Source organism: Kazachstania africana, chromosome 9 (assembly GCF_000304475.1).
Source record: "Kazachstania africana CBS 2517 chromosome 9, complete genome".
NCBI classification, from domain to species: Eukaryota; Fungi; Ascomycota; class Saccharomycetes; order Saccharomycetales; family Saccharomycetaceae; genus Kazachstania; species Kazachstania africana.
In genome coordinates, this window is record NC_018948.1 from 60145 (window position 1) to 85652 (window position 25508).

Consider the following 25508-nt stretch of genomic DNA (forward strand, 5'->3'; position numbering starts at 1 on the left):
CAGCCAATTAGAAAATGGGTCACAGTTAATCGACTCGAAAAGTCATTGAAGCTATCGATGGTATTATTATTTTAAATAGTGCAGGTTATATATACATAATATTAGATAAATAGGGTAAATCATATGTGAGAGGAGGAGATTTTGTTGAGAAAGAAAGGTTATTCTATGATTTAATGCAAATTTTTGAACCTTCTTTTAATCTATTGATATCGTCGGGGGTTGGCGTCGATACTGCTGTGACTTCACTAGTGTTTGAAGCAACAACGGCTGCAGAAGCTGGTTCGGATTTCTTGGCACGGTTGTGTGTCATATGGCTCTGGACTAAATGGCCGGCAGCTAGAGCAGAACACAACGACAATTCACCTGCCATAACAGCACAAGCAATTATCTTAGCTAATTGTCTTGCATTTTCACCAGGATTGGTAGGATGTGGACCACGGACACCGAGAAGGTCTAACATGGCTCCTTGTGGTTCCAAAACGGTACCACCGCCAATTGTACCAACTTCGATACAAGGCATAGAGACGGAGATCCTTAAATCACCATCGACTTCTCTCATTAGAGTTATACAATTTGAGCTTTCTACGTTCTGTGCAGGATCTTGGCCGAGCGCAAGGAAAACAGCTGTCAATAAGTTTGCAGCATGTGCATTAAACCCACCGACTGAACCAGCCATAGCAGAACCAATCAAGTTTTTAGAAATATTCAATTCCACTAAAGCCCTGACATCACTTTTCAGCACTTTCTGGACTACTTCTGCGGGAATTGTGGCTTCTGCAACTACACTTTTGCCACGCCCTTCAATCCAATTTATTGCTGCAGGCTTTTTGTCTGTACAGTAGTTTCCTGATACAGAAACAACTTCCATATCTTCCCAACCAAATTCTTCAACCATCATATTGAGAGAAAACTCAACACCTTTTGAAATCATATTCATGCCCATAGCGTCGCCTGTTGTCGTTCTAAATCTAATGAATAGTAAATCACCTGCAAGTGCAGTTTGGATGTGTTGTAATCTTGCAAATCTTGATGTGGAATTAAATGCCTTTTTAATCTTATTTTGACCTTCTTCGGAGTCTAGCCATATTTTACAAGCACCAGCCCTTTTCAAAGAAGGAAAGCGTACGCATGGACCTCTTGTCATTCCATCCTTTGTTAAAACAGTAATGGCACCACCGCCAGCATTAATAGCTTTACAGCCACGCATAGCAGAAGCTACAAGACAACCTTCAGTAGTGGCCATTGGAATATGGAAGGGAACACCGTCTATGATTAAGGGACCTATGACACCGACTGGTAGAGGCATGTAACCGATAACATTTTCACAGCAGGCACCGAATACACGGTCATAATCATAATCTCTGTATGGTAATCTTTCAGTAGACAATACTGGTGAATCTGCTAGAATTGATAATGCCTTACGACGAACCAAGACTGCACGAGTAGTATCTCCTAATTTCTTTTCCAATGCATACAGTGGTAGCTTATTATTTGTTACTAAAAGAGTGACTTCATTGTTTTGCAGATCCTTGATATCTCCAGTTTTCATGATTTCTACTAATTCTTCCAACGGACGAGTTTCTGCCATATCATCGCTTGAAGATGATGAAGATGACGAGGATAAAGATAAGCTTGATGGTACCGGCAAAATTTCTTTTCTAATTGTCTCTGGAGAAGGTGATGGTTCTTGTGATATTTTCTTGTTCTTACCTTTCTTTTCCTTATTTTTGGATTTCTTGGAAGTTGGTTTGTTAGTTTTGTTCAAAATATTGCTGGTGCCATCAACTACTGTTCTTGTTGAGGAAATGACAGTGCCGGCACTTGAAGGTGTACTGGTGGCTCTGCTATTAGAAGAATTAGAAATATTTCTAAATTTCAAAACATCATTTACAGTATAGTTAGCATGCAATCTAGCGGCATTCAGAAGATAGATGTTAATAGTAGCGCTGACGACTAAAGCACAAAAAATAAGCTTACTAACAATTCTATCACGTATAGTGACACTAATATGATGTAAAAGCATGTAAACTAAATCTTCTAACTGATGAATTCTCTTCGTTTGTTGATAATATTGGATTGGAGTCAAAGAAATTAAAATTGGTACATTATTATTACCGGCAATGTTTCGTATTGTTATAAAATCTGGTAACGACGCATTATTGAAGTTACTATAATATAAATTTGAGAAAACATTTGTCGCCCAATCAATACCAAAGTTATAGAAATGGATTATAAAGAAAAGAGCAATTAAGCTCAATTTGAAAACGATCAAAGCCGCTGTAGAATGAAATAAAGAGTATTTAGGCTTATTTTCCTTTGCTTGGGAGATGAATTTTGCAGTAGTTGGAACCACGCCATCTTCTTCCAAAGTTTGTCTAATAATTGTGGATCTATGAATTAAGTTCATTTCTAATTTTAACGAAACAATGGCAGCATAGAACGTGCTGGTCAAAATTAGATCGAAAGTTAGCATAAAAGCGCAAAGGATACAAAAATTACTCAACGTCGTTAGATGAGCGGCATAAATTGAGCACCCAATAAATGCGACAAGGCATAACAAGTTGTCCTGTAAAAGGCGACCACCTTCGTCGAACATTGATTCGTGGATAACCTTACTAGTAGTAATTTTCTTTGAAATACCAATTTTTTCCATCTTTGATAAGGCATTCTTGGCAAATTTAATCTGATTATTAAATCCAACGACGATAATAATGAATGGAATACCTTCAATTAAACTGATGGCGGCAACATGGACCTTGAGGACACACTGAGTAGTGAATAAGGCTAATATTAGGGCACACAGTGTGTTAAAGACTGTCGCTAAACTTAACCAGAAATTTGTCGTACCTGCTTGTTGTTTTCTCATATCATTGAATAATGAGGTAAAGGTGTAACACATAGTCAAATAAGCCATTGAAATGATTACGATATCAAAGGATTCAGCTTCATTGATATGGGTTGAACATGTTTCGAACAATTTCTTGAAAAATCTTTTCGGTAAATTCGAGATATTAATGCTTTGTATATTCAATAATCTCCATTGAGTATTTGAATTTTCTGACTCCAATGTATCCATTTCCTTTAAGGGCGTGGAAGATAATATGTACTTTGTGTTATTGATTTCATATAATGTATCACCTACCGTTGGTAACTCCATATCTGATGCCAAATCGAAGTCTTTAAAGTTCAAATTGTACAAATAGTAATGTTTCAATGATATAGCTTGGTCTACCATTTTCTGTTCTGCGTCTTTCGTGGAGATGAGATTCCAATTGTCTGAGCCAGAAGCCCTGTAATAGTGGGTACATTCTTTGAACAAGTTTCCACCATCATTAGAGTTCAAATTCAATAACTGTAGTCCATTGAAATAGTACTGAAACACAGATATGTAAGACAACGTGGAAAGCAGCAATACCAACAAAATCACGTGGATTGGGCGCCTAGCAGAGAACCTAGCAGCATATGCCAAAGGTTTAGCCAGCTGGTTAAACTGTTTAAAAAGTAAAGGCATACCTCTATTGCTTGTGGGACGTGTATCTTGTATGATTAATCTTTCAACAGATTTTGAAACTTCAATCAATTTAAATTAGGAAAATTATATTGGCCCGAACACCGAAAGAAATCGTTATAATAATGGAGAGCTTAAGAAACTTGAAAAGACTCAGTAAAGGATACGTATGATATATATGTAATGCAATAGGGATAGTTTTGGTTCCTTTATGTATTGTGGTGGCCAGTTTGACTAAGATTGGTGACCAACTGCGAACAGAAATTGAAGTTATATTATTATCTAAGCAATTGCAAGTTTATATGAGCTTGTAATTGCTGTCTATAAAGCGTCGTACCATGTTATTATACATAACGTTATGTGTTGTAATAATAATCGCCAAGCATCCCCGATAAATTTTAAACCGATACAACATTCCCAAGCAGCTGCACATTCGCATTTCCCTCGAGAACGAACTGAACGTCGTCATCTGGCATCAGAACCAAATCCAAGTTGGCATGTCTCGTCTTATTGTCTAAGCAGCAGAACACGCTTTCAGTGAACTCGTCCTCTTGCTCTTCCATGTTCCCTGCTAACAAATCTTCCAAATTGTAATCCAATTCTGCTTGCGAGTTAGGTCTGACAATTCGTATAATGACAAATTCATTGTCGTTTAATTGCGAATTGAGACTTGCCAACGTCAAGTGTATCGCCAACTGGTCCTCATGCCCTGAACTTTCGTCGCTGAGGTTGATCGGCTCGTTGGGCTTCAACTCCACTTGGTAATGAGCAAGAGGTAGTAATCTTTGCATGCCTTCCGATGTCTATTGCTCGTTGATCACATCACGTATGTGCAGTGGCCTTTTCTTCTTCATCGCATCGTTTTTTTCTTTTCCTCGAGGCCAGCAAAGTGCGCGACATTTATCGCATAGCATAGTATTGTCCGTCGCTGAGGTACAGCTGTTTCTCAGCAAAGCAAATTATCTCGCAGACGGTCACTGATGCCATTCGTCTGTATACGAGACATGGGAACCTAATGATGCTACTGATATGAGGGCCAATGGAGGGAGGATCGGCATACTGAAGTGTGGTTTCAAGAATTAGTGTGTGTACTGCTTGTGCTCATTGTTATCTGAATCTGGAATTAAGCGTTTCCGTCGATGGTCTATTACCCTGGAAAGTTCATCTTACTTCCTGTATTTTCTGATATAGATTGGTGTATGTAACTTTATAGACGAGGGTAGTACAAAGTAGTAGCTTAGATCTTGTCGGTCGACTAAACTGATGTGTCCCAACTGCAAATAATTTTAATTTAAACTCTGAAGTATTAGCTATAGGAATAAAAGAATCGACAATTATATTTTATAAAGTATAAATTTTGAGGTTTTAATAAAAATAAGCTATTTAATGATATTTAATCTAAAAAATTACTTAAAATTTTAATAAATGTGGCTTGTCACCGTTCTTTAAAGAGAAAGAAGCAGCTAAGTATTGTTTTAATAATGGAGTCTTCTTGATTTCAGCTAATAAGGCCTTGTCAATAACCTTTTGGTCTTCAATTCTTTCAGTCTTGATTTCCTTGGTTTGTTGTTCTGGGAATAAGTTGGCTTCCTTCTTTTCCTTCTTGGATAATTTAGAGTCTCTGGCGAAGTATTCGACGTTGAATTTTTCAACGTTAACACCTTCAACAGAAACCTTGGTGGAAGTAGCGATAACATATCTAGCGTTAACTCTTCTTAATGGAACACCGTTGACCTTGAATGGACCAGAAACTAATAAAGTGTTGTCTTCTAAGTGCTTTAGGTAAACAACTCTCTTACCTCTGAAACGACCAGCTAATAAGATTAAGACAGTACCTGGAACTAAAGAAGCTCTTAACTTTTGTGGACGAGAAGCCTTTCTGGTCTTCTTTGGGGCAGCAACGTCTTCAGATGGATACCACTTTGGAGCCTATACAAAAAAATGAAAGTATATTTGTTAGTAAAGATGAAAAGCTTTTATAATACAGTCATAAGCAGGTAAACTATGAGATAAATATAAAATCATTAATGTTATAACAACGAAATATCTTGCTTGGAAATATGATTTCTCTAATACGTTTGAACAGTTTTATAACATGGAAAAAAATAAATTCTGATGTTTACATAAACATCACCCTCATAGTAATAGCAACTACAACGTTCCTTATTTAGATTCCTAGTTCAACAATAAAAAAATATTTTCGCAATATCATTTACATTGATTATGGATTCAAATAGATCGCATTTACTCTCTTTACCTGTTATTTCCTCCAACTTTGCATTGTAGCACATACCTTTTGAGCACTCATTATTGTTATTTGTTTCGGTTTGGTATTTAATCTTGACATAAGTTCAAATATAGTATATTTTTGTTTAATACTATTTTAACGATTTCACCTAAGGTTAGTTGGAAAATCGATATTGCACCGAGTGTTAGTGAATTGATGGAAAGTTTGCGTAGGCTGACGAAACAAGAGGAAGCAAGAAGGTCCCCCATGGGGATGAAAATTCCCCAGTGAGAGGCCCTTCCAAGCTAGGCAGAGTGTTTCCGTCTGTTTAGCAGGGGGGACTCTCTGCTTGGCCAGAAGGGAGACAAGCGTGACAGGCGGATAGAGAAGTTTCGCGGTGGAGGAGCTTCAGCCCCATCCAACGGCGAGGGCAGACTGCTTGGCCCAGGCTACGCAAAGACTACCTGAGTTAGTCTCCAGCGCGACGTGGAGCTGACATTCGCGGACAATACGAGCGTGTCGCTCTGCGTCGAACAGGAAAAAATGCAACTTGAAATTATTTCAAGAAAAAAAAAATAAAAAGTTCAATAAAACCCAGACCCTGTTTGTATGGGTGTAAAAACAGTCAAACAAAGATTGCGAAAGATTCTAAAGCCGTCCATCGTGAGAGTTATCACTTGGAAAGTGAGCATTGTTTTGAAGTCAATTATTGAATTACATATAAAGAGAGACAGCTTAGACCAAAATAGGCATTACAGATATACATAACTTGAATCGCTTATTAGTTTTCCATTTACTGAGCGTATTCTTTCGGAATCTCAGGTACTGGGGGGATCTCATTTCCAGTGTGCCCATAGTTGACCTTGACAATGATGCGTCCCTCCGCTAGTTTGACAGCCATATTTTCTTCTACATGGATTTGTGGATCGTTCAACAGAATCTGCGCGATACCAACGTCTCTGTCCTTACCTAACGTATGACGGGATATGGCGCCAATGACCAGGTTAGCCTCCGGTGACGCCTTAAATGCACATGTTTCGTTAACTGTCACTATGCCATTTTCTTGTGCCCTATGGTTTGCGGTTTTGTATACGCTCTTAATCTTACCGTTCTGTGCTAATGATACTTTAAATTGAACATTCTTAGCAATATGTTCGGCAGCAATAATCGTTAATGTACCTTCATAAGTACTATTTGGTGACAGAGTGCGAGCAAAACTACTGGCCCTGGAGCGTTTATTCACAATTTCTTGTACACCGGCAATACTGTAACCGCCATCGTCAACTTGTGGTTGGTTGTCAATTGAACTACGTTGGGCTACTCCATTTTGATTAACCTGGGCATAACTATTATCTGGGATAGATGCATCATAATCAGCAGACGTTCTGCCTTTACGCTTACTAGATGATAAAGGTAATCTCCTGCTATTTTCGCCAGAACTTCTAGAATTACTGATGACATTCTGCTTCGATTTGGAACCACCGCCCAGGCTTTTCAGCAAGTTACCGCCTTTCTTTAAACCACCAGAGGCAACACCTACACCTGCACCTGCTATACCAGCAACAGAAGATGCGGCATTCATACCAGCACCGGAGACGTTACCAAGAGCTCTCAAAGGTGCATCTGATAAACTCTTTTCTTGAAGCTCAATAGTGGGTCTAAGATATTGTGGTTCAAATGTAGCTTGTACTTTGATTGTTCCTTGAGTATCCAATGGTATCTCCCAATCATATGTTGTACTTGGTTTCATTTGAATGATATCCAATGCAACCTTACCTAAGAAATCATTTTCACCTGCACGATCCCAATCAAATACATTCAACGTGATTGCCGATCTTGTTTTTGAAGGAATCTTTAACTTAGCCTTTTCATTCCATACAGGGTCCAAGGTCTTCTTAATAGTTTTTGTTTTATGTTCTTTCTTACCATTGACATAGACAGTAACAAACGGATCAGATTTACCATTCCTGTCAGCAGATAATAATCCCCTCGCTGATTGTATATTCAAACTCAATATACCGGTATCTTGAACAGTTTCAGCAGCAGAAAGTCTCACAGGAGATGGATTATAAAGAAATTGAACCAAAACCTTAGATCCCTGGAAGTCCACCTCTGTTGGTTTGTCGTAGCCCTTTTGCAATAGACCTAAAGTACTGATAAAATGCTCGGAAATAACGTCGTTCTCCTCCTTAGGGAAACGCTCCTTTGAGACTCTGAATAATAGCATACTATGCTTTAAGTCACGGATGAAAATGCCTGATGATTCGCCTGCGAGTTTACCACCTTTGTATTTGGAAGAAGTAAATTCAGGATACGGTATGTTATCGACCAGGATATGTAAATATGTTGACGTCCTTGAGAGGTGACCATTCAAAACCTGTAAAGTTAGGATACCGGAGTTGTACGAAACCAACTCATCGAGTGACATCTTTGTTTTAGAGTGCAATTCTTTTTCTTCTTCTTCAAATGGATCATTGACTTCGGCAACTTCCCAATCACTTGGATTGTCATGCATCTTTTGTCTCAAGTCAGCCTGTTTTTTCTCAAATTGATCTCTTTTCTCCTGTAAGTCTTTCTCTTGAGCTTCAACAGCAGATAATTCCTCTGCCGAATACACCTTTATTGTTGGAATAAATGAAACAGCTAAATTCATAGTATCACTGGTACCTCTGTTACCTTCGTCTCTTAAATTCATTCTACGCATTGTATTATCGAATTCCTCTTTACATCTGTATTGTCCAGATTTTTGGTCCTTCTCAATAAGTTGCGAAACAGGTACCTGGTATTGGCCTATAAATCTATCAGAGCCTACCGATTGATAATCATATAAAGCCACTGAAAAGAGTTGATTTTCGCTAGTAATAGGAATATAAACAAGCTCATCGAATATAGGGTTCTTATTTTCCGAAAAATGTCTTGACTTATATCTCACATGTCTATTCAAAGAAACTTCAAAATAAGGGTCTATGTCACCGAAACCAGATAATGAAGATTTGACTAGTGCATCTTTAACATGAAGTTTGATACATCCGAGAGGATCGTTAGCACTGCCTTTTGCTGCAAATGCGCCAGTCAATTCAACTGGTTTCCATTGAGCAGTGAAATAAATCTCACCGCCTGATGAACCTTTTACATATTCTTGGCCTAAGTCAGCTGCACCCATTAAATCTTCTATATTTGAAGAATATTCAGTAAGCAAATATTTACCGTTTATACGGTCATCAAAGATCTTTAAAGTCAGCTTCGAATTCGATTTTGATTTAATAAGTGTTTCTATAGTTTCACCCCAGGATGGCTCATTGATACGTCTCAAGGTTCTCAAGGTCTTTACCAGCTTACCATCAATGTATAATTCACCACATGGACTCAAATTACCTGTCAAAGAAGAGGAGACATCCAAATATTTTACCTTTTGTATAGTCAATTTGGCAATACCAGCAGTAGCAGAAACGGCTTCTTCCTCTTCTTCCTCTTCTTGTTCCATTTCTTCAGTGGAAGATGGCTTTTCGATAACAGAGAACCAATGTAGAGAATAGTTCAATAGACCCTTAGACTTGGAGCCAACAACCAACTCAGAAGAAGAATTTTCAATAGCAGGATTTTGATATAGAGCTCTGAGATCAAACTCATGAGTACCTATCAAAGTATCTTTTCTTACATCGTTAAAATCATAACATGACATTTGTAACTTTTGGTCTAAAGTAGGTAAAAGAATGTACTTTGTTTCGTTCCATGTAGGGTCTTTAATGTTAGATTTAATAGCAGTACGAATTTCATTTTCATCACCAGGAAGAGGTTTTTCAGGTTTTAAAACAACGTATGGATCCACTGTATTTGTGATGAAATTAGAGTCTTTTAGGCCTTTTGCAGAAGTGACAGTGACGACTAAGACACCTATGGCATCATTGGATTGAGCTGCCATAATCTCCTCAACGTCTACATCGAAATGGTTTGGAGCATATAGCATTGGACCTGCAACAGAATCAACCATAGTTTTGACAAAACTCTTCAAACCCGGTAGGAAGGACATGACATCCAAACCCAAAGTGTCACCACCGATTGGTTTCAGGGCAAATTCCAATAAGGGTGGTTCTAATAATTGAATTTGAACTATCTTAATATTAGGGAAAATTTTACCAAATTTCAATGTAATGCGCATTATACCAGCTACATTCATATCTTCCACTAATACTGGGAGTTTCTTAGAGACAAAACTTTTACCCAGAGTAACACCTAGCGCCACTTTTGGATTAATTTTTTGGGCCGCTTCTGTTGGAGTCATGTCAGAAACGTCATTTGGAGTGAAAGCAAACGACCAATCCATTTCTACGGTGTCTTTACCAGTTTTTGTGTAAGATTTGATGCCTCTGATAGATGGAGCTTTTGTACCTAAAGTAAACTCATCTAATGATAATGCGTCAATACCATAACCTGGTGCTACGCCGGCAAGAATTGGGTTGGCAATATCTTTAACTTGTTGGGATAGAACAGGCATGTAAATGACCCAAAATTTGGATAAGAACGAATTCAGCCATTGCGTAGTTTCTAAACGACCCGATAAAGTTTCTTCTACAGTGATTCTCTTCAAATCGTCCCTGATATTCCTATTGAAACGGCGATATTCGGTACTATAAACCGATGACGTAGCTAAGAATATAAACCCTAATGACCACCAGGAAAAGCCCATATAGGCAAATAACCATGAAAAAAAACATGTGCCCAGAACGATGGCAATGTTATAGTACCAATCGTTATAGAATGTTTCCATAATGTAGGCCTTTATAACTTTAGAATCCACACCCTGTGGAGTACCTTTCCCAGAAGCATGAAACTTACCGACATTTCTCCATGGAAACAAGGTATCTATGGAATCAGAATTGATGGCGTGGTCGAGTTTCTCCTGATCGGCCTTACTTAATGGGTCCAAGAGACCAGGACCTGGAATAGAGGTGTCGTATTTATTAGAGTCCCTCGACTTACTTTGTTTGAGCTCTTCTGGATGCACTTTCTCAAGAGGCACTGAGCCCAGAGTACCTTCTTTGTTTGGAGCAGGTAGCCTCGACTCGTTACTTTTCGCAACAATGACGCCCTTAGGAGGGACATTCGCATAATGGACGCCTTTGAGAGCAGTACGATTGGCTAATCGATCATCTTTTCCTCTATTCTCATCAGGCCTGTGTTGTTCAGAACCCGTTGTATAAGCATTTTTCATCTTTTGATGCAGGTTCCCGCTCTCTTTGGACTTACCTTGAACATTGCTGTCCGCCTTCAGCGAACTCTGATCATTAGTCCTAGACTTAGCTTGGAACATAGTCTTTTTGGTTTTTTCCTTCTCTGTCTCTGTGATAATAATTGCACAAGAATTCCTTGAAGTGTCCACGAGTCTTACGTACAGATACTTATTCAGAGCTTTCTAAATTATGTACCTGTTGTTGCGACCTCAGAATCAAGGAAGTTGCTGTTACAATTGCTCAATATATATGGATTTTACTTCGCAATGGTAAATGATTTCCCAAATTCATCATGTTCCTCCCCCCGAATTTTTCGGATGCGCCCTCAGAGATAATGGCAATTGGAAATATATAAAAGGACCCTATGTAGAGTGATATTAGACAGTCGATGAGCTCTGAAAGAGCGTAGTTTATGGTTGAATGGCATGTGGTGATGGTTCATGAAGCCCCATTATGGGGATATGCGAGTGGATTTTGGCGAGTCCAAGCTTCTCTGAAGACTTCCTGGCTAACTAATATGGATCAAGAGAAAATCCATTTTCCATTTTACAAAAATATATTAGTATTGTGTGTGTATGTATATATATACAGGAGGTTCGTTTATATTACGTATGAGGTCTATGTCCCTATGATAGTGTTCTTTTATATGGTATCATTCTGGAAGTTAAGTTTCACAGGTATGTAGTTGCTAGTTCTGACCTCTTTTGTATGGCATTCACGACTTGCTCCACTGTAAAGATCTTGAATTCAATGATTTGATTTATGAAAAGATTGTGATAGTTAGTATTGAGGTCGCTCAATCTGAAGGAGCAATAGATCAGTTGTAAACACACGGAATTACTTTGTTCTTTCATCTTCTCCTCTTTCTCAATCTTCAATTCATTCAATAAGTAAGTTATGCTATCGTTAACAAATTTTAACATTAGTGGATTGGTCTCTCTAGGTTTATCCTTTCTTTGTACCCTTTCCAATTGTAATGGGATGAGTAAAGGTTGCGTCTCAATGGTAAAAGATTTCTCGTAGACATTTAATGACATAAAAATATGTTCTCTAATGACTTCAATTTTACGTTTTATCATCATTTCATACAATGATGTGTTTGAATCATCGATATCTGTCGAATATGAAGAAATCTCATTTTGAATGAATTTCAATCTCATCTTCAAATATACATTTAATAATGCAGAATTGCTTGAACTATTCTCTGAAAACGGTGGGATGCATATCAAATAATTTAAAATTTTCTTTATGGAATTCAACGTTAGATTTGAAGAAAGTAATTTAATTAGTCCGACAGACATTGTATCGATGATCTCAGTTGATACCTGCTTGCAAATATTACTAATAGTCACGGAATCAGGGAATTTTGATTTCAATGAACTTGTATGTTGATATAGCATGATAGCCTCCTGGTAATGGCCCGTTTTGATACATGTCCTCGTAAGAAACGGCAATTCCATCAAATCTATAATCGAAGTCAGGTTTTCCAGTACAAATGCAAGACCTATCTGACCATCACCCGATTGTGTCTCTTCTTTGAAGATTTTCTTCCTCAAACTCTTCAATGCTTTATGAAATTCATCGTCCATTGTAGTCTGCTTCTTTGAACTGTCATCCTTTAAGAAGTCCTCGATAGATATATCTTCCTCTTCTTCCCTCTTGGTGAGAGTAGCATTATTTTTATTATTTTCATTGTTCTTCTTCGAACTCGTATCCAGCTCCCAAAGTTGTTCCAATTGTTCATTAATTCTTGATAGTAACGTGTCATCATTCTCATTTTTCTCATCTATAACGTCATTGAGTAAGCTCGTCTGATTTGCCACTAAGATATGACGCAACTTCCTCTCCAGTGAAGATATCTGTGCGTCCAATTCTGCAATATCTTCCACAATACTACCTGATGTGGCACTGGAAGTGAAATAACTTTCATAATTCTTGTTCTCCGATTCTAACACCTCTGCCAAAGACTTCAAGCAGTATTCTCTATCTTCTTTGGCAGTAAGATCGCTACCTGGCAGCAAATCCTGTAAGACAGCGTCCATCCTTAGCTTTGTATCGTCACTTTATTTAGATCTGTTTCAATACGTTATTATCATCTTTTCAATTAGCGAATCTTCGAAAATTTCAAATTATATATTAGGAGTCTTACTTTAATAGAGAAGGTCCACTAATATACTTCAACTAATTCTGTTTGACGTACAAATTGAGTGCATTTCAAGCCAGATCTGAAAAGATGCATACAAAATCATTTGAAGTAGAAGACCCCATAACCTCTTCGTTGAAAGGTTTCGCTTTAGCTAACCCCTCATTGACACTAACACCTTCTGAAAAAGTCTTACTTCGTGAGATTTCGAAGGGTAAAGTAGCTCTGATCTCTGGTGGTGGTTCGGGTCATGAACCTGCACACGCTGGTTATATTGGTAAAGGTATGCTATCCGCAGTGGTATGTGGTGACATTTTTGCTTCGCCAAGTACAAAGCAAATTTTAAATGCTATAAAAGTAGTCAATGAGCACTCTCCAAATGGGGTTCTTTTGATAGTCAAGAACTATACTGGCGATGTTTTACATTTTGGTCTATCTGCTGAAAGAGCAAGAGCTTTAGGTATAAATGTGGAAGTTGTAGTCATTGGTGATGACGTAGCTGTTGGCAGAGCCAAAGGTGGTATGGTCGGTAGAAGAGCGCTTGCAGGCACCACACTTGTACACAAGATTACTGGTGCGTTTGCAGAATTATACTCTGAAAAATATGGATTGAAGGGAACAGCTGATGTTGCAAGGATCATCAATGATAATCTAGTTACTATTGGTGCTTCTCTAGATCATTGCAAAGTTCCCGGTAGAAAATTCGAAAGTGAATTGACTGAAAAACAGATGGAATTAGGAATGGGTATTCACAACGAGCCAGGTGTGAAAGTTTTGGAGCCAATCCCCTCTACTGAAGACTTGATCTTGAAGAATATGTTGCCTGCTCTTTTGGATCCTACTGACAAGGATAGAGCCTTTGTCGATTTTAGTAGGGATGATGAAGTAGTTTTATTGGTTAATAATCTTGGCGGGGTTTCTAATTTTATTATCTCGTCAATTGTCTCCATAACCACAAATTTCTTGAAACAGCACTACGATATTATCCCCCAAAGGGTTATTGCCGGTACACTGATGACTGCATTCAATGGTAATGGGTTTAGTATTACCTTGCTGAACGCTACAAAGGCCACAAATTCCTTAAAAGAGCTCTTCCCAGAAGTTCAATCTGTCCTGGACCTATTGTATACCCCAACAGATGCACCGGGATGGCCTGTAGCAGAGTTTACAAACAAGGCAGCGCCGTCGATTGACAAAAAACTTCTAGAAGAGGATATTAAAGTTAAAAGTGCAGGTGACTATGACTTCGCAGCTTTTGAAAAATGGGTGAAAGCAGGTGCCGAGAGTATTATCAAGAGTGAACCTCATATTACTTCATTAGACACCCAAGTGGGTGATGGTGATTGTGGTTACACATTAGTTGCTGGTGTAAACGGTATTGTGAATAACCTTGACAAGATTTCTAAATCATCCTTATCTGAGGCCATTGCTGAAATTTCAGACATTATCGAAACCTCTATGGGTGGTACTTCTGGTGGACTTTATTCAATCTTACTTTCAGGTTTCTCTCATGGTTTGATTCAAACTTGTAAAGATTCACAGGAACCCGTCACTTCAGAAGTTTTGGCCAAAGCACTAGAGATTGCATTAGAAACGTTATACAGGTACACAAATGCCAGAAAGGGTTCATCTACTATGATTGATGCCCTGGAACCATTCGTGAAAGAGTTCTCGGCATCAAAGGATTTTGCCAAGGCAGTTGCTGCCGCAGAAGAAGGTGCTAAGTCCACTGCCACGTTCGAAGCTAAATTTGGCAGAGCGTCCTACGTGGGCGATTCTTCATCGGTTGAAGATCCAGGCGCTGTCGGTCTTTCTGAATTTCTAAAGGGGATCCTGAACACTTTTTAGATACATTATACCTAGGCATATATACCATTATATTTAACCAAACAAACATTTTAGTTACTTCAGAGTTACACGTTTAGAAGTTTGCTTACTTACTGTACTTTTCTAACTTACCCGGTTATGTTGATTACGACCTTCGCGTTAAGTATAATTTGATAAGTGAACGAAAGTTTTTAATTAAGACATTTTGCTGTTAACGAAAGGGAAAAGAACCAATCCTGTAACATTGATGAGTACTGATTTTGATAGAATTTATTTGAACCAATCTAAATTCAATGGTAGATTCCGTATAGCGGACTCTGGTCTGGGTTGGAAAGTGTCTACTAGTGGTGGTTCTGCATCTAATCAAGCAAAAGCACCATTTTTACTACCAGCCACTGAATTATCCACGATTCAATGGAGTAGAGGCTGCAGAGGTTATGAGTTAAAGATTAACACTAAAAATCAGGGAACTGTGCAGCTAGATGGATTTTCTCAAGATGATTTTAATCTTATCAAAGGTGATTTCCATCGTAGATTTAATATACAGGTAGAGCATAAAGAGCATTCGCTGCGTGGTTGGAATTGGGGTAAGACTGATTTGGCTAGAAACGAGATGGTTTTTGCTTTGAATGGTAAGCCAACTTTTGAAATTCCTTACTCAAGAGTCAATAACACTAATTTAACCGCTAAAAATGAAGTCGGTATTGAATTCAATATACAAGACGAAAGCTATCAACCTGCAGGAGATGAACTGGTTGAAATGAGATTCTATATTCCCGGTGTAATTGAAAATGACGAAGAAGGTATCAAGAAAGAAGGTATTAAGGAAGAAGTCGAAAATGGTGAAGGTATGGAAGTTGATCAAGAGGAAGAAAAAACTATCGCAGAAGCTTTCTATGAAGAATTGAAAGAAAAAGCTGATATTGGTGAAACTGCCGGTGATGTTATTGTTTCCTTCCAAGATGTTTTCTTCGCAACACCAAGAGGCCGCTATGATGTCGATATTTACAAAGATACTATTAGATTGAGAGGTAAGACTTATGAATACAAACTACAGCATCGTCAAATTCAAAGAATTGTTTCATTACCTAAAGCAGATGATATTCATCATTTAATTGTTTTGGCTATTGAACCACCTTTGCGTCAAGGTCAGACAACATATCCATTTTTGGTGATGCAGTTTCAAAAAGACGAAGAAACTGAAGTTCAATTGAACCTGGAAGATGAAGAGTATGAAAGCAATTATAAGGATAAATTGAAAAAGCAATATGATGCAAAGACTCATATCGTCATTTCACATGTTTTAAAGGGTCTAACGAACCGTAGAGTGATTGTTCCAGGGGAATATAAATCAAAATACGAACAAAGTGCAGTTTCTTGTTCTTACAAAGCCAATGAAGGTTATTTATATCCATTAGACAACGCTTTTTTTTTCCTCACAAAACCAACGCTATATATTCCATTTTCAGATGTGAGTGCCATAAATATATCGAGAGCAGGTCAAGGCTCAACTCTGTCAAGAACATTTGATTTAGAGGTAGTCTTACGTTCTAATAGAGGTACCACCGCGTTTGGTAATATCAGTAAGGAAGAACAACCGCTATTAGAGCAATTTTTAGAATCAAAGAATTTGAGAGTTAAAAATGAGGAAAAAGAAGCCCAAACAAGGTTACAAAATGCTCTGGGCTCAGATAGTGATGATGAAGATCTTAATATGGGATCAGCCGGTGAAGATGAAGAGTCTGTAGATGAAGATTTCCAAGCATCTTCAGACGATGATGAAGATGTTGCTGAAGAATTTGACTCTGACGTACCTTTGAGTGATAATGAGGGCAGTGATGAAGAAAGGCCAAACAAGAAGGTCAAGACTGAATAAAAACGATAATAAATGTATATAGCGTTATTCTATATTTTGTACAATTGTTACTTAACTTGTGATTGACATTTCTTCCAAAGTTCCAGACAGCTGAGATTTTTTATGTTTAGCAGTTTGTATCAGGTATTCAGAAATTGAAAAATTTAAATAAAATATCTTGGAAACCTTTCAAAATTTTAAAAGTGATGAGCTAGGTTTGAAAACAAGAAGCTGTTGCTAATAAAGTTAGTACTATGCTAATTAATTTGTGAAGGTAAGGTATTTATGACTGAAGAATCTAACTTACGAGCGGATCTCCATATCTTGAAAGATATGTATCCTGAACTGAAGCTGAATGTGGATCATGAATCTCTCATAAATAATGCTTCTGGTGAGATAGTGGGTGAGCTACCGTTCGATATACTAATGCCACAAAAGGACTTGATGGTAGAGTACAATAGCAGAACTCTCTCTCTATCAAAGCTGCCTGGTAATCTGCTGGAGTTCCGTATTGATGCGGATGGCTATCCAGATTTCCAAAATAGCATTCAACTGAATATTAGATCATCCTGGATGTCACATTCTGACAAGAAGAAAATATATGAAGAATTGCATACTGAATTCGATAGTTTGACTGATCCAACTTCGGACGATTATGATTCTTATACTCCGGTACTCATGCTAATATTTGGTTTTTTGCTTGACGACCTTGCCAAATTACTGTTCCCAGAGTTTAAAAGGGTTTGTGAATCTAATGAGGAGTATTCTCTGTTTGAAAATATTCTTTCAGTTCTTAACAAAGAAATCATGAATAGAAAGAACTATAATTGCTGTATCTGTATGGAAGTTAAAAAGGGTAAAGAAATGATTGAACTACCATGCGGTGCTCACCATTACCTCTGTACGGGTTGTGTTCACTCATATTACTCGACAATGATCAACGAAGGTCGTATTTCAAATGTTAGATGCCCTGAGTGCAAAATGAATGAAATTGACCTTGATAAATTCGAAGATTATCAATCGATGAAAGCAGCCCTTTTTACGCCTGATATACCGTTCGAATTCTTTGAAGACTATCTAAGTAAAGAGGACTGTTTAAAATACAAGCGACTGTTTTACAAGCAAGTGGCCACAAAATTATCAAAACACTCACCTTATGCTTGCGTGACTTGTAGAAGGTGCGACAACTGGTGTGTAAAAGAAGATTTAGACGATCCAATGATTGAGTGCAAAAACTGTGACTTTATATTCTGTTTTGATTGTCTTCATTCATGGCACGGTTACAGCAACAAATGTGGTAGTAAAGTGACCATTCCTGTAGAGCTATTGGAGGAGTACATTGAAGATACAAATGATCCAAATAGTGACGGGGGAAAGAGGAAACTACTGGAGACAAGATTTGGGAAAAGAGCTCTTGAATTGGAGGTAAACGAATATATGGCTGAAAAGTTGTTAGATATGGCTATTGCGGAAGATGGCAGCGAGTTACAGCGTTGTCCAAAATGTAGATGTGTTGTTCAAAGAAGTGAAGGTTGTAATAGAATGAAATGTGGTGTATGCGGGACGTTATTCTGCTACCTGTGTGGTGTATCTTTGTTTGTGGATGATTGTTACAAACATTTCAGAGATCCACGATGTAGTTGCTATGGCAGATTATTCGAAGGTATGCCAGGTGCTGACTAAAAATAGACCTTGATATAATATTCAACTAAAATCAATAAACTATATTGTTATATAAACACTTAGAGAAGTAAGTAAGTCAATAATTACTCCAGTATACCTTGCGGCTTAGTTGATGGTTGATAGCGTAGCGACCACTTAGGGCCCATGGCGGCAACCAAGGCAGTATCCACTAAAATGAACAACCAGGATGCGATGTATACAATAAATGACAGAATTGCCACCAATCTAATTACAAATTGGATGAAGGAGAGACGCTTATCTGTCACTACGATAGAAAGTGGTTCGAAATTGTATTTGAGAAAAATACCCGGCACCCTACCAGCTTTCCTAATGGCATTATCAGCTTCGGTGTAATGGTACTCACTGACTGAATATTGATTAGTATCCACTTCTGCTCCAAGTTTTTGATATATAGTGGGAATGACGTTCATGTGATAAACATAGGCGGAGATAGGATTTTCTTGATCAAATTTTGCTGAGTTATCCAGAGGATTATCGATATATGGATAAAAATCACCAAATGATAATTCGTTGATAACATGGGCAAAGTTTACTTCATCGATTGGTGCTTTTTCACGGTCTGGATAGCCCATACCCTTTGCAGTGATTTGTAATTCACCAGTGACACGATTTACCGGTATTGAACCAAAGACGTGGCATCCATTAAACTCCGGTACAAAATGTTTTGTTTCATCGTGGTTATTTTCATCATAAAACTGTCTCATATCAATTTTTTCTCTAAATTCTGCTGGAATAGCTTCTCCTAAAATTCGATCTAATTCAGGTGTGACAATTTCAGTAATATCGTTGACTCTTGTATCAAATGGGATAAAAAATGGCATATCTTCCAATTTCAATTCCTCACCAGCAAGTTTTCTATCTAATGTCATGTCTCTTGCGTTAATGTGTAACCATTTACATGGTATATTTACAAAAATGTCCATATTTATTTGAATATCTTCTTTGACTTCTGGATCGACGGTGTATTGTTCATCTATATAACCGCCAAAATAATTACCAAATTCGGTCCATGCTATGAATATTAGGAAGAAGTATGTAAGTAATGAAGAAAGACCACCTTTAGATGATTTCTTTTGATATTCCTCCTCCGTTTTCGCTGTAAATGGATTTTTCATTAAAATTGTTAGTAAGATTACAGCTGTATACATTATGAACAGATGGTGAGAAAGATCAACATACGAAAAGCATCAAATGTTCTGAGACCAGCCATGATAGTTTATGCGTTATTTGACTGTGAATTGTACTATATAAATGTCTACTGTATACATAGTTCTGTATAACGTGTAAAGATTTTTTTTTCATCTAGATATATCTCTCGCGATGAGGTGCCAAGTGAATAAAACAACTACTGAACAGATTTGACCAGGAATCTATTCTATACAGAGAGTGATGGACCTTTGTAGCGGTAGTTGGGAACACTCTTAATTGGAGACTCAACCATGTAATTGGGATTCTCCTTTTGAAGGGATTTTTTATCTTCTTTAGAGCTCGTTTTATAATGTCTGACACATATGAAAGTTATGATGCACATGAAGAATTGTATGAAATAGCGTACGAAGCCTATGATGAAGCCAGACCCCACAGAAATTTCTAGTAGTCCCCACTTGAAATCTGGCTCGGCCACCTGCTGAGATGTGTCAGGGGGTTCCATGGCTTTCAGTGCCACGAGATATAATCCCGTCACTGAGAATGTAACTGTCGATGCGAGTAATAAAACGAGTGTCACAAGTTTTAGTGGGATGGTGAGTAATTTGATCTTTAAATTTAGGAATATTGTAGTGCCAAAGATGAAGATTAGAATCACGTAGAGACAACTCATACTCATTTCAAACGTTTGAAAATAGAAATAAATCTGGTTAAATTTCATTAGAGAATAAGCAAATTCTACGCCTTTATCGTAACTCTTGGGGACATAGCCTGATTTCCCATCATTTCCAACATCTCCAATCAGTAAACTAGAGAGGAAATTGTCCTTTGCCTGATTCTTCTTGAAGAAGGCTCGTAAAGATTTTAGGGCCAGATGATATGTAAATACCATTGAATTGCTCAGCAACACGGTATTGTTCTCATGGACTGTCGAGAGTTTGCTCAATTGACTACCGATGTCTCTTACTAGTACTCCCAGTATATCCATTCCAGCGTCGCCACTCCCCATACAATATATTGTTTTAGTGGCATTTCTCTTACAGTAACCAAAATAATTCACATTGTAAACATTATCGGCACTGAAAGTGTCTATTAGATTAGCATCATCGTATATACTTGAGTCTGTCAGCTCGTTAGACCATCCCATATCGATTGTCAAATACGACAACAGCTTCAAAAATTGTCGAATGCTGCCAATAAACTCCTTTGCAGTTGTGGAGCTACCGACAATGGCAAAATTGAACTGTGGTGTACAAACCGGTAGTGTACTCGTGGATGTGCATGTGAGGTTCGGTAAGTACAGAAGGAGCTGGGTCAACGTTAAGGACAAAAGCACAGACCATACTAAGAGCTTTTTGAATAGAAAGAACATCAACATCAATGATACCTCTTACAATTGCTTCTAATCCCGAAAAAGGGCATGCAAGATTAAATATCAATCCTAATATTCACATTCCACAAAGAATACAATCTTGTCAGTTGTCAAAAAGATGCATCTTGTCGCCAAACTTCTTCTTGGAAAGGCATTATCTGACATGAAAAGTTACAGTGTAAAGCCAAAAGATTACAAGAGGATTCACACTGTGAGGCCCAATGCTTACAATTAGCTCATATTGAGCCCTCGGTACTACATGTGATAAGTGTGTTTACGGCGCTGTCATTTTACTGGCATCTACAAATATATGTATGTTTTTTTCGAGATCAGTAACAGAAAAGTATAACAACAAAAACATCTAATCGATAGACAAAGCATATCTGGCCCAAGAAAGCTTCGCTCTGAACTCTGTCTGACATCAATTGACCGGAGGTATTTTCAATGGCAAAGTCTAATAAGGAGTTAGAAGGCTGGGAGATCATAACGAAGGACCAAAATGGAAATATAATCGGTGATGATGATACCCATAGTCGACGTTCTCGAAGGGGTAGAGGCATTGAGAGGCATTATCTAAGAAGAAAATCAGATGCTGTCCAATTTGGATGTGGTGACAATGTTATATTTAGAGATGCGAGCGATAATGATGGCGAAGTTACCGTATATTTCATTTTTGATATCAGACTCAATACTCTGAACAATTTGGTGGAAGTGTGGGCTTTTAATTACTTAAAATGGCACGAGCTCGATGCTGAACTCTATTATAAGCAGTTCCATCCAAAAGTGTTGGAATCAACTGAACCTGAAGGACATTTTGCCAAGTTGCTAGAGGATGAGCTAGATAAGAAAGAACTATTCTTCGCTCTACAGCATAACGAACTACAACTAACAGATTTTGTTTCTTTGGCTAATATTATGGATATGGGCAGCTGGATTGATCCCAAGACTAAAAAGAATGCTTCCACAGATTTCTTTGTTAGATATATATGTTTACCAGATGGTAGTCATTTTGTTCCAATAGATATGGCGGTAGAGAAAGAAACCGTTCAAAATATGAAACCAAAAGAGGCAGAAGAACACTTTAAGGATATTCTATTTCCTCAAAGTAAATCCTCAAATAATATCAAGAGTACTGGAAAGAAGAAAGGAACTGTCTCGAAAGGGCAACCTCAATTGAAAAAGATTAAAATTGAAAGTGATAGTTCCTTTGAAAGTGAATTTGATTCTGGAGAAGATGAAGATGACAATAGTGATGCGATTGACGATTCGGAAGTTGTCGACTACGAGGATGAAGAAGATGCAGATGAAGATCTAAGTGAAAATGCAGACGATGAAAGCGAAAACCAAGACATTAGTGATGTTGTGGAAGAAGAAGAAAAGTCCATTAGAAAAAGAAGAGGTCGCCCTAAAAAGATTAAAAGCGACACTCCTACACTTAAGGTCCCTCATGCACCCAAAACCGTCAAGGTGAAAGCACCAATGATCAGAAAATTTACGAAGAAAAACGTTGCTCGTGCTAAAAAGAAGTATACGCCATTTTCCAAAAGGTATAAATCAATCAAAGATGTACCAGATTTAACTAAACTTGCTGAATTCAACCAGAAATCAACAGAAGCTATCTTTCATGAATTAGAAACTAAATTAAATACAACAAAAAAGCATAAAATTGTGGAGACTATTTTTTCAAAAGTTAAGAAACAATTGTACTCATCTCATGGTAAAGAGGAAATCGTGAAAGCTGGTAATTTTGATGATTACCTACCAGCACGTGAAAATGAATTTGCATCTATATATTTGAGCGTGTACAGCGCTATTGAATCTGGTTCTGCAACTACAGTATATGTAGCAGGTACTCCGGGTGTGGGTAAAACATTGACTGTCAGAGAGGTTATCAGAGAATTGCAATATTCAGTCCAACAGGAGGAATTACCTGTATTTCATTACGTAGAAATCAACGGGCTTAAAATGGTAAAACCAACTGACAGTTATGAAGTGCTGTGGAACAGAATCTCTGGTGAAAGGCTTACTTGGGGTGCTGCAATGGAATCATTAGAATTTTATTTTAGCAAAGTCCCCAAGGTAAAAAAACGTCCAATTGTCGTCTTATTAGATGAACTAGATGCCCTTATCAATAAAAATCAAGATATCATGTACAATTTTTTCAACTGGACCACATATGAAAATGCAAATCTGATAGTTATAGCTGTTGCTAATACAATGGATCTACCGGAGCGTCAATTAGGTAACAAAGTTTCATCCAGAATCGGGTTTACAAGAATCATGTTTAGTGGGTATACACACGAAGAATTGAAAAATATTATCGATTTCAGATTGCAAGGTCTAAATAACTCATATTTTTATGTTGACACAAGGACAGGTAGCGCACATCTGATTGAAAATGCAGACGAAGAACAAGATATCGAAAATAAATTACCACCTGGTATCAAGAGAGTTCGTCTTAAGATGAGTACTGATGCCATTGAAATTGCATCGAGAAAAGTTGCGAGTGTCAGTGGTGATGCAAGAAGAGCATTGAAGGTTTGCAAAAGGGCAGTAGAAATTGCAGAACAGCGTTATATGGCAAAGCATGGATATGCTTATGACGGACAAAAGATAGTAGACGGCGATGATGATACCCCTGAAGAAAAGGAGACGGACGTCGATGGGAATGAAGTTGAAGCACAGACAGTCCAGATTAGTCATATAATGAAGGCACTTAATGAGACCATCAATACAAATTCCACAACATTTATCACTAGATTGTCATTCACTGCAAAATTATTTCTTCATGCATTATTAAATTTGGCTAAAAAGACGGGACTACAGGAACAATCGCTAGGGGACGTTGTAGATGAGATTAAACTAGTACTTGATGTTAATGGCAACAATAAATTTATATTAGGAATTGCAGAGGCCCTATATCAAAAGGGAGGAGCTAATGTTTCTGAACAACTTAGAATAATATCGTGGGATTTTGTAATGGGACAGTTAATAGAAGCCGGTGTTCTCATAAGGCAAAACATGAAGAATGAAAGAATAAGCTGTGTCAGATTGAACATATCGGAGGAAGATGTCCTGAGGGCTATCGAGCAGGATGAAACATTGAAGGGGTTGTAGACATATGTTTGTGTATATATCAGAATATCTAATAAAGGAAATGCAATACTATATGGGAGGAATACTTGTATAGAAGGGATAGAGTTGGCGAACAGGTTCCATTACAATGAAAGGAAGGATTATTCATGCACGAGGGGTCTTTAATTTAGTTGATGATGAAGGAGATGATTTATTCTTCGAAAGTTTGCTACCGAAGCGTTTGTACAAGAGTATAGGGTCCCCAGTGTCTTTAATTTCACTGATAGTTAAGGTTAAGCTAAAGATCTTGGCCAAAGCAATTTTGAAGATCTTCTGTATATTTATTGATTTTGCCGTCGAGCAAAAAACCAACGGTGCATCCATTACTTCTGAATAATCTAATGCAGTTTTCGAAACCTGCCTTTGGTACTCTTCGTCGAGGTCGATGAACAGATCGTATTTAGTGCCGACCAGTATTGGAATAGCCTGATTGTTGAGCCCATATGCTTGTCTATACCATTCCTTTACAGATTCCAGCGTCTCTGGTCGAGTCAAATCGAAGAGAAATATAATAGCTGCGGAACCTACGGCTGCCAAGGGCAGCATATTAATGAATTCACGTTGTCCACCGAGATCCATCAGAGAGAAGACAATATCCGTAGATCGTAAATTCACTTTACGTTTCAGAAAATTGACACCCAATGTCTGAGTGTATTCTTCGTCGAAGATATTTTGAACATACTTCACCATTAAAGAAGTCTTGCCAACCTGAGCATCACCTACCAAACCGACTTGGATGTCAACCTGATTTCGTACAAAAGGAATTTGCTGATGTTTTTCATGCTCTTCAGAAGCTACCATTATTAACACTCCCACAGCAACTACCTGTCAATTCTCCTGTTTACCTGACCACAACTCTCTATAGTCAGTCCTAGCAATATATGTTAATACGTCTGTTACCACTACCAAAGATCCTTCCGAAGGTCTTGCCATTTTCAATGTTTACAATTTTTTCTCTTTTGGGATTTTCTCCATATAGAGAAATTTCCCATTCGGGACTTAATTGCCAGAATTCAGACTTTGACTGTTTTCTCGACTTCCACCCATACATACAGTTTAGAGCCCAGACATTCTATGTTTCATTTTCATTTTTTGCAAAAAAAATTCCTGAAGTTTCGGGAAAACTTTTCCAGAATTTTTCAGTCTGCGCGGGCGGCTTTCAGCAGCGTGGAGGACGCCGCGCAGGAGGGAGGGAAACTTCCAACGGGACGGGAGGTTTGCTCTCCCTGGACTGAGAAATCTAGTTCCCGCATCAGGGTGGCTCCGAAATTTACTGGGAAAGAACGTCCCACAGCGCCTGCTGAAACTTCATCCTAGGCTGGGGATGCTACGCTCGCGAGACGGATTCCTAGGCAGAGAA

General features: G+C 38.0%; 11 protein-coding genes across 11 annotated transcripts; 4 read left to right on the forward strand and 7 right to left on the reverse strand.

Annotated features, from left to right (window-relative positions):
• Positions 1 to 163: 163 nt before the first annotated feature.
• Positions 164 to 3511, reverse strand: HMG1 (hydroxymethylglutaryl-CoA reductase (NADPH) HMG1; the record flags this gene model as incomplete). Its single annotated transcript, XM_003958896.1, has 1 exon — positions 164 to 3511. One exon carries the CDS (start codon positions 3509 to 3511, stop codon positions 164 to 166), a length of 3348 nt encoding a protein of 1115 aa, XP_003958945.1.
• Positions 3512 to 4918: 1407 nt separating this feature from the next.
• RPL6A (60S ribosomal protein eL6) lies at positions 4919 to 5816 on the reverse strand (the record flags this gene model as incomplete). The annotated part of the gene is made up of 2 exons (XM_003958897.1): positions 4919 to 5437; positions 5802 to 5816. The coding sequence occupies 2 exons, from the start codon at positions 5814 to 5816 to the stop codon at positions 4919 to 4921; spliced, it is 534 nt and encodes a 177-aa protein (XP_003958946.1).
• A 712-nt stretch (positions 5817 to 6528) lies between these two features.
• On the reverse strand, positions 6529 to 11046 carry TCB3 (Tcb3p; the record flags this gene model as incomplete). The annotated part of the gene is made up of 1 exon (XM_003958898.1): positions 6529 to 11046. One exon carries the CDS (start codon positions 11044 to 11046, stop codon positions 6529 to 6531), a length of 4518 nt encoding a protein of 1505 aa, XP_003958947.1.
• Positions 11047 to 11637: 591 nt separating this feature from the next.
• COG8 (Golgi transport complex subunit COG8) lies at positions 11638 to 13008 on the reverse strand (the record flags this gene model as incomplete). The annotated part of the gene is made up of 1 exon (XM_003958899.1): positions 11638 to 13008. The coding sequence occupies one exon, from the start codon at positions 13006 to 13008 to the stop codon at positions 11638 to 11640; it is 1371 nt and encodes a 456-aa protein (XP_003958948.1).
• A 191-nt stretch (positions 13009 to 13199) lies between these two features.
• On the forward strand, positions 13200 to 14957 carry DAK1 (dihydroxyacetone kinase; the record flags this gene model as incomplete). Its single annotated transcript, XM_003958900.1, has 1 exon — positions 13200 to 14957. One exon carries the CDS (start codon positions 13200 to 13202, stop codon positions 14955 to 14957), a length of 1758 nt encoding a protein of 585 aa, XP_003958949.1.
• A 226-nt stretch (positions 14958 to 15183) lies between these two features.
• POB3 (FACT complex subunit POB3) lies at positions 15184 to 16812 on the forward strand (the record flags this gene model as incomplete). The annotated part of the gene is made up of 1 exon (XM_003958901.1): positions 15184 to 16812. One exon carries the CDS (start codon positions 15184 to 15186, stop codon positions 16810 to 16812), a length of 1629 nt encoding a protein of 542 aa, XP_003958950.1.
• A 264-nt stretch (positions 16813 to 17076) lies between these two features.
• ITT1 (RBR-type E3 ubiquitin transferase) lies at positions 17077 to 18474 on the forward strand (the record flags this gene model as incomplete). Its single annotated transcript, XM_003958902.1, has 1 exon — positions 17077 to 18474. One exon carries the CDS (start codon positions 17077 to 17079, stop codon positions 18472 to 18474), a length of 1398 nt encoding a protein of 465 aa, XP_003958951.1.
• Positions 18475 to 18557: 83 nt separating this feature from the next.
• ERV41 (Erv41p) lies at positions 18558 to 19705 on the reverse strand (the record flags this gene model as incomplete). Its single annotated transcript, XM_003958903.1, has 2 exons — positions 18558 to 19591; positions 19675 to 19705. The coding sequence occupies 2 exons, from the start codon at positions 19703 to 19705 to the stop codon at positions 18558 to 18560; spliced, it is 1065 nt and encodes a 354-aa protein (XP_003958952.1).
• Positions 19706 to 19870: 165 nt separating this feature from the next.
• On the reverse strand, positions 19871 to 21013 carry SMA2 (Sma2p; the record flags this gene model as incomplete). The annotated part of the gene is made up of 1 exon (XM_003958904.1): positions 19871 to 21013. The coding sequence occupies one exon, from the start codon at positions 21011 to 21013 to the stop codon at positions 19871 to 19873; it is 1143 nt and encodes a 380-aa protein (XP_003958953.1).
• Positions 21014 to 21457: 444 nt separating this feature from the next.
• On the forward strand, positions 21458 to 24130 carry ORC1 (origin recognition complex subunit 1; the record flags this gene model as incomplete). Its single annotated transcript, XM_003958905.1, has 1 exon — positions 21458 to 24130. The coding sequence occupies one exon, from the start codon at positions 21458 to 21460 to the stop codon at positions 24128 to 24130; it is 2673 nt and encodes an 890-aa protein (XP_003958954.1).
• A 123-nt stretch (positions 24131 to 24253) lies between these two features.
• TEM1 (Ras family GTPase TEM1) lies at positions 24254 to 24949 on the reverse strand (the record flags this gene model as incomplete). The annotated part of the gene is made up of 1 exon (XM_003958906.1): positions 24254 to 24949. One exon carries the CDS (start codon positions 24947 to 24949, stop codon positions 24254 to 24256), a length of 696 nt encoding a protein of 231 aa, XP_003958955.1.
• Positions 24950 to 25508: the final 559 nt, after the last annotated feature.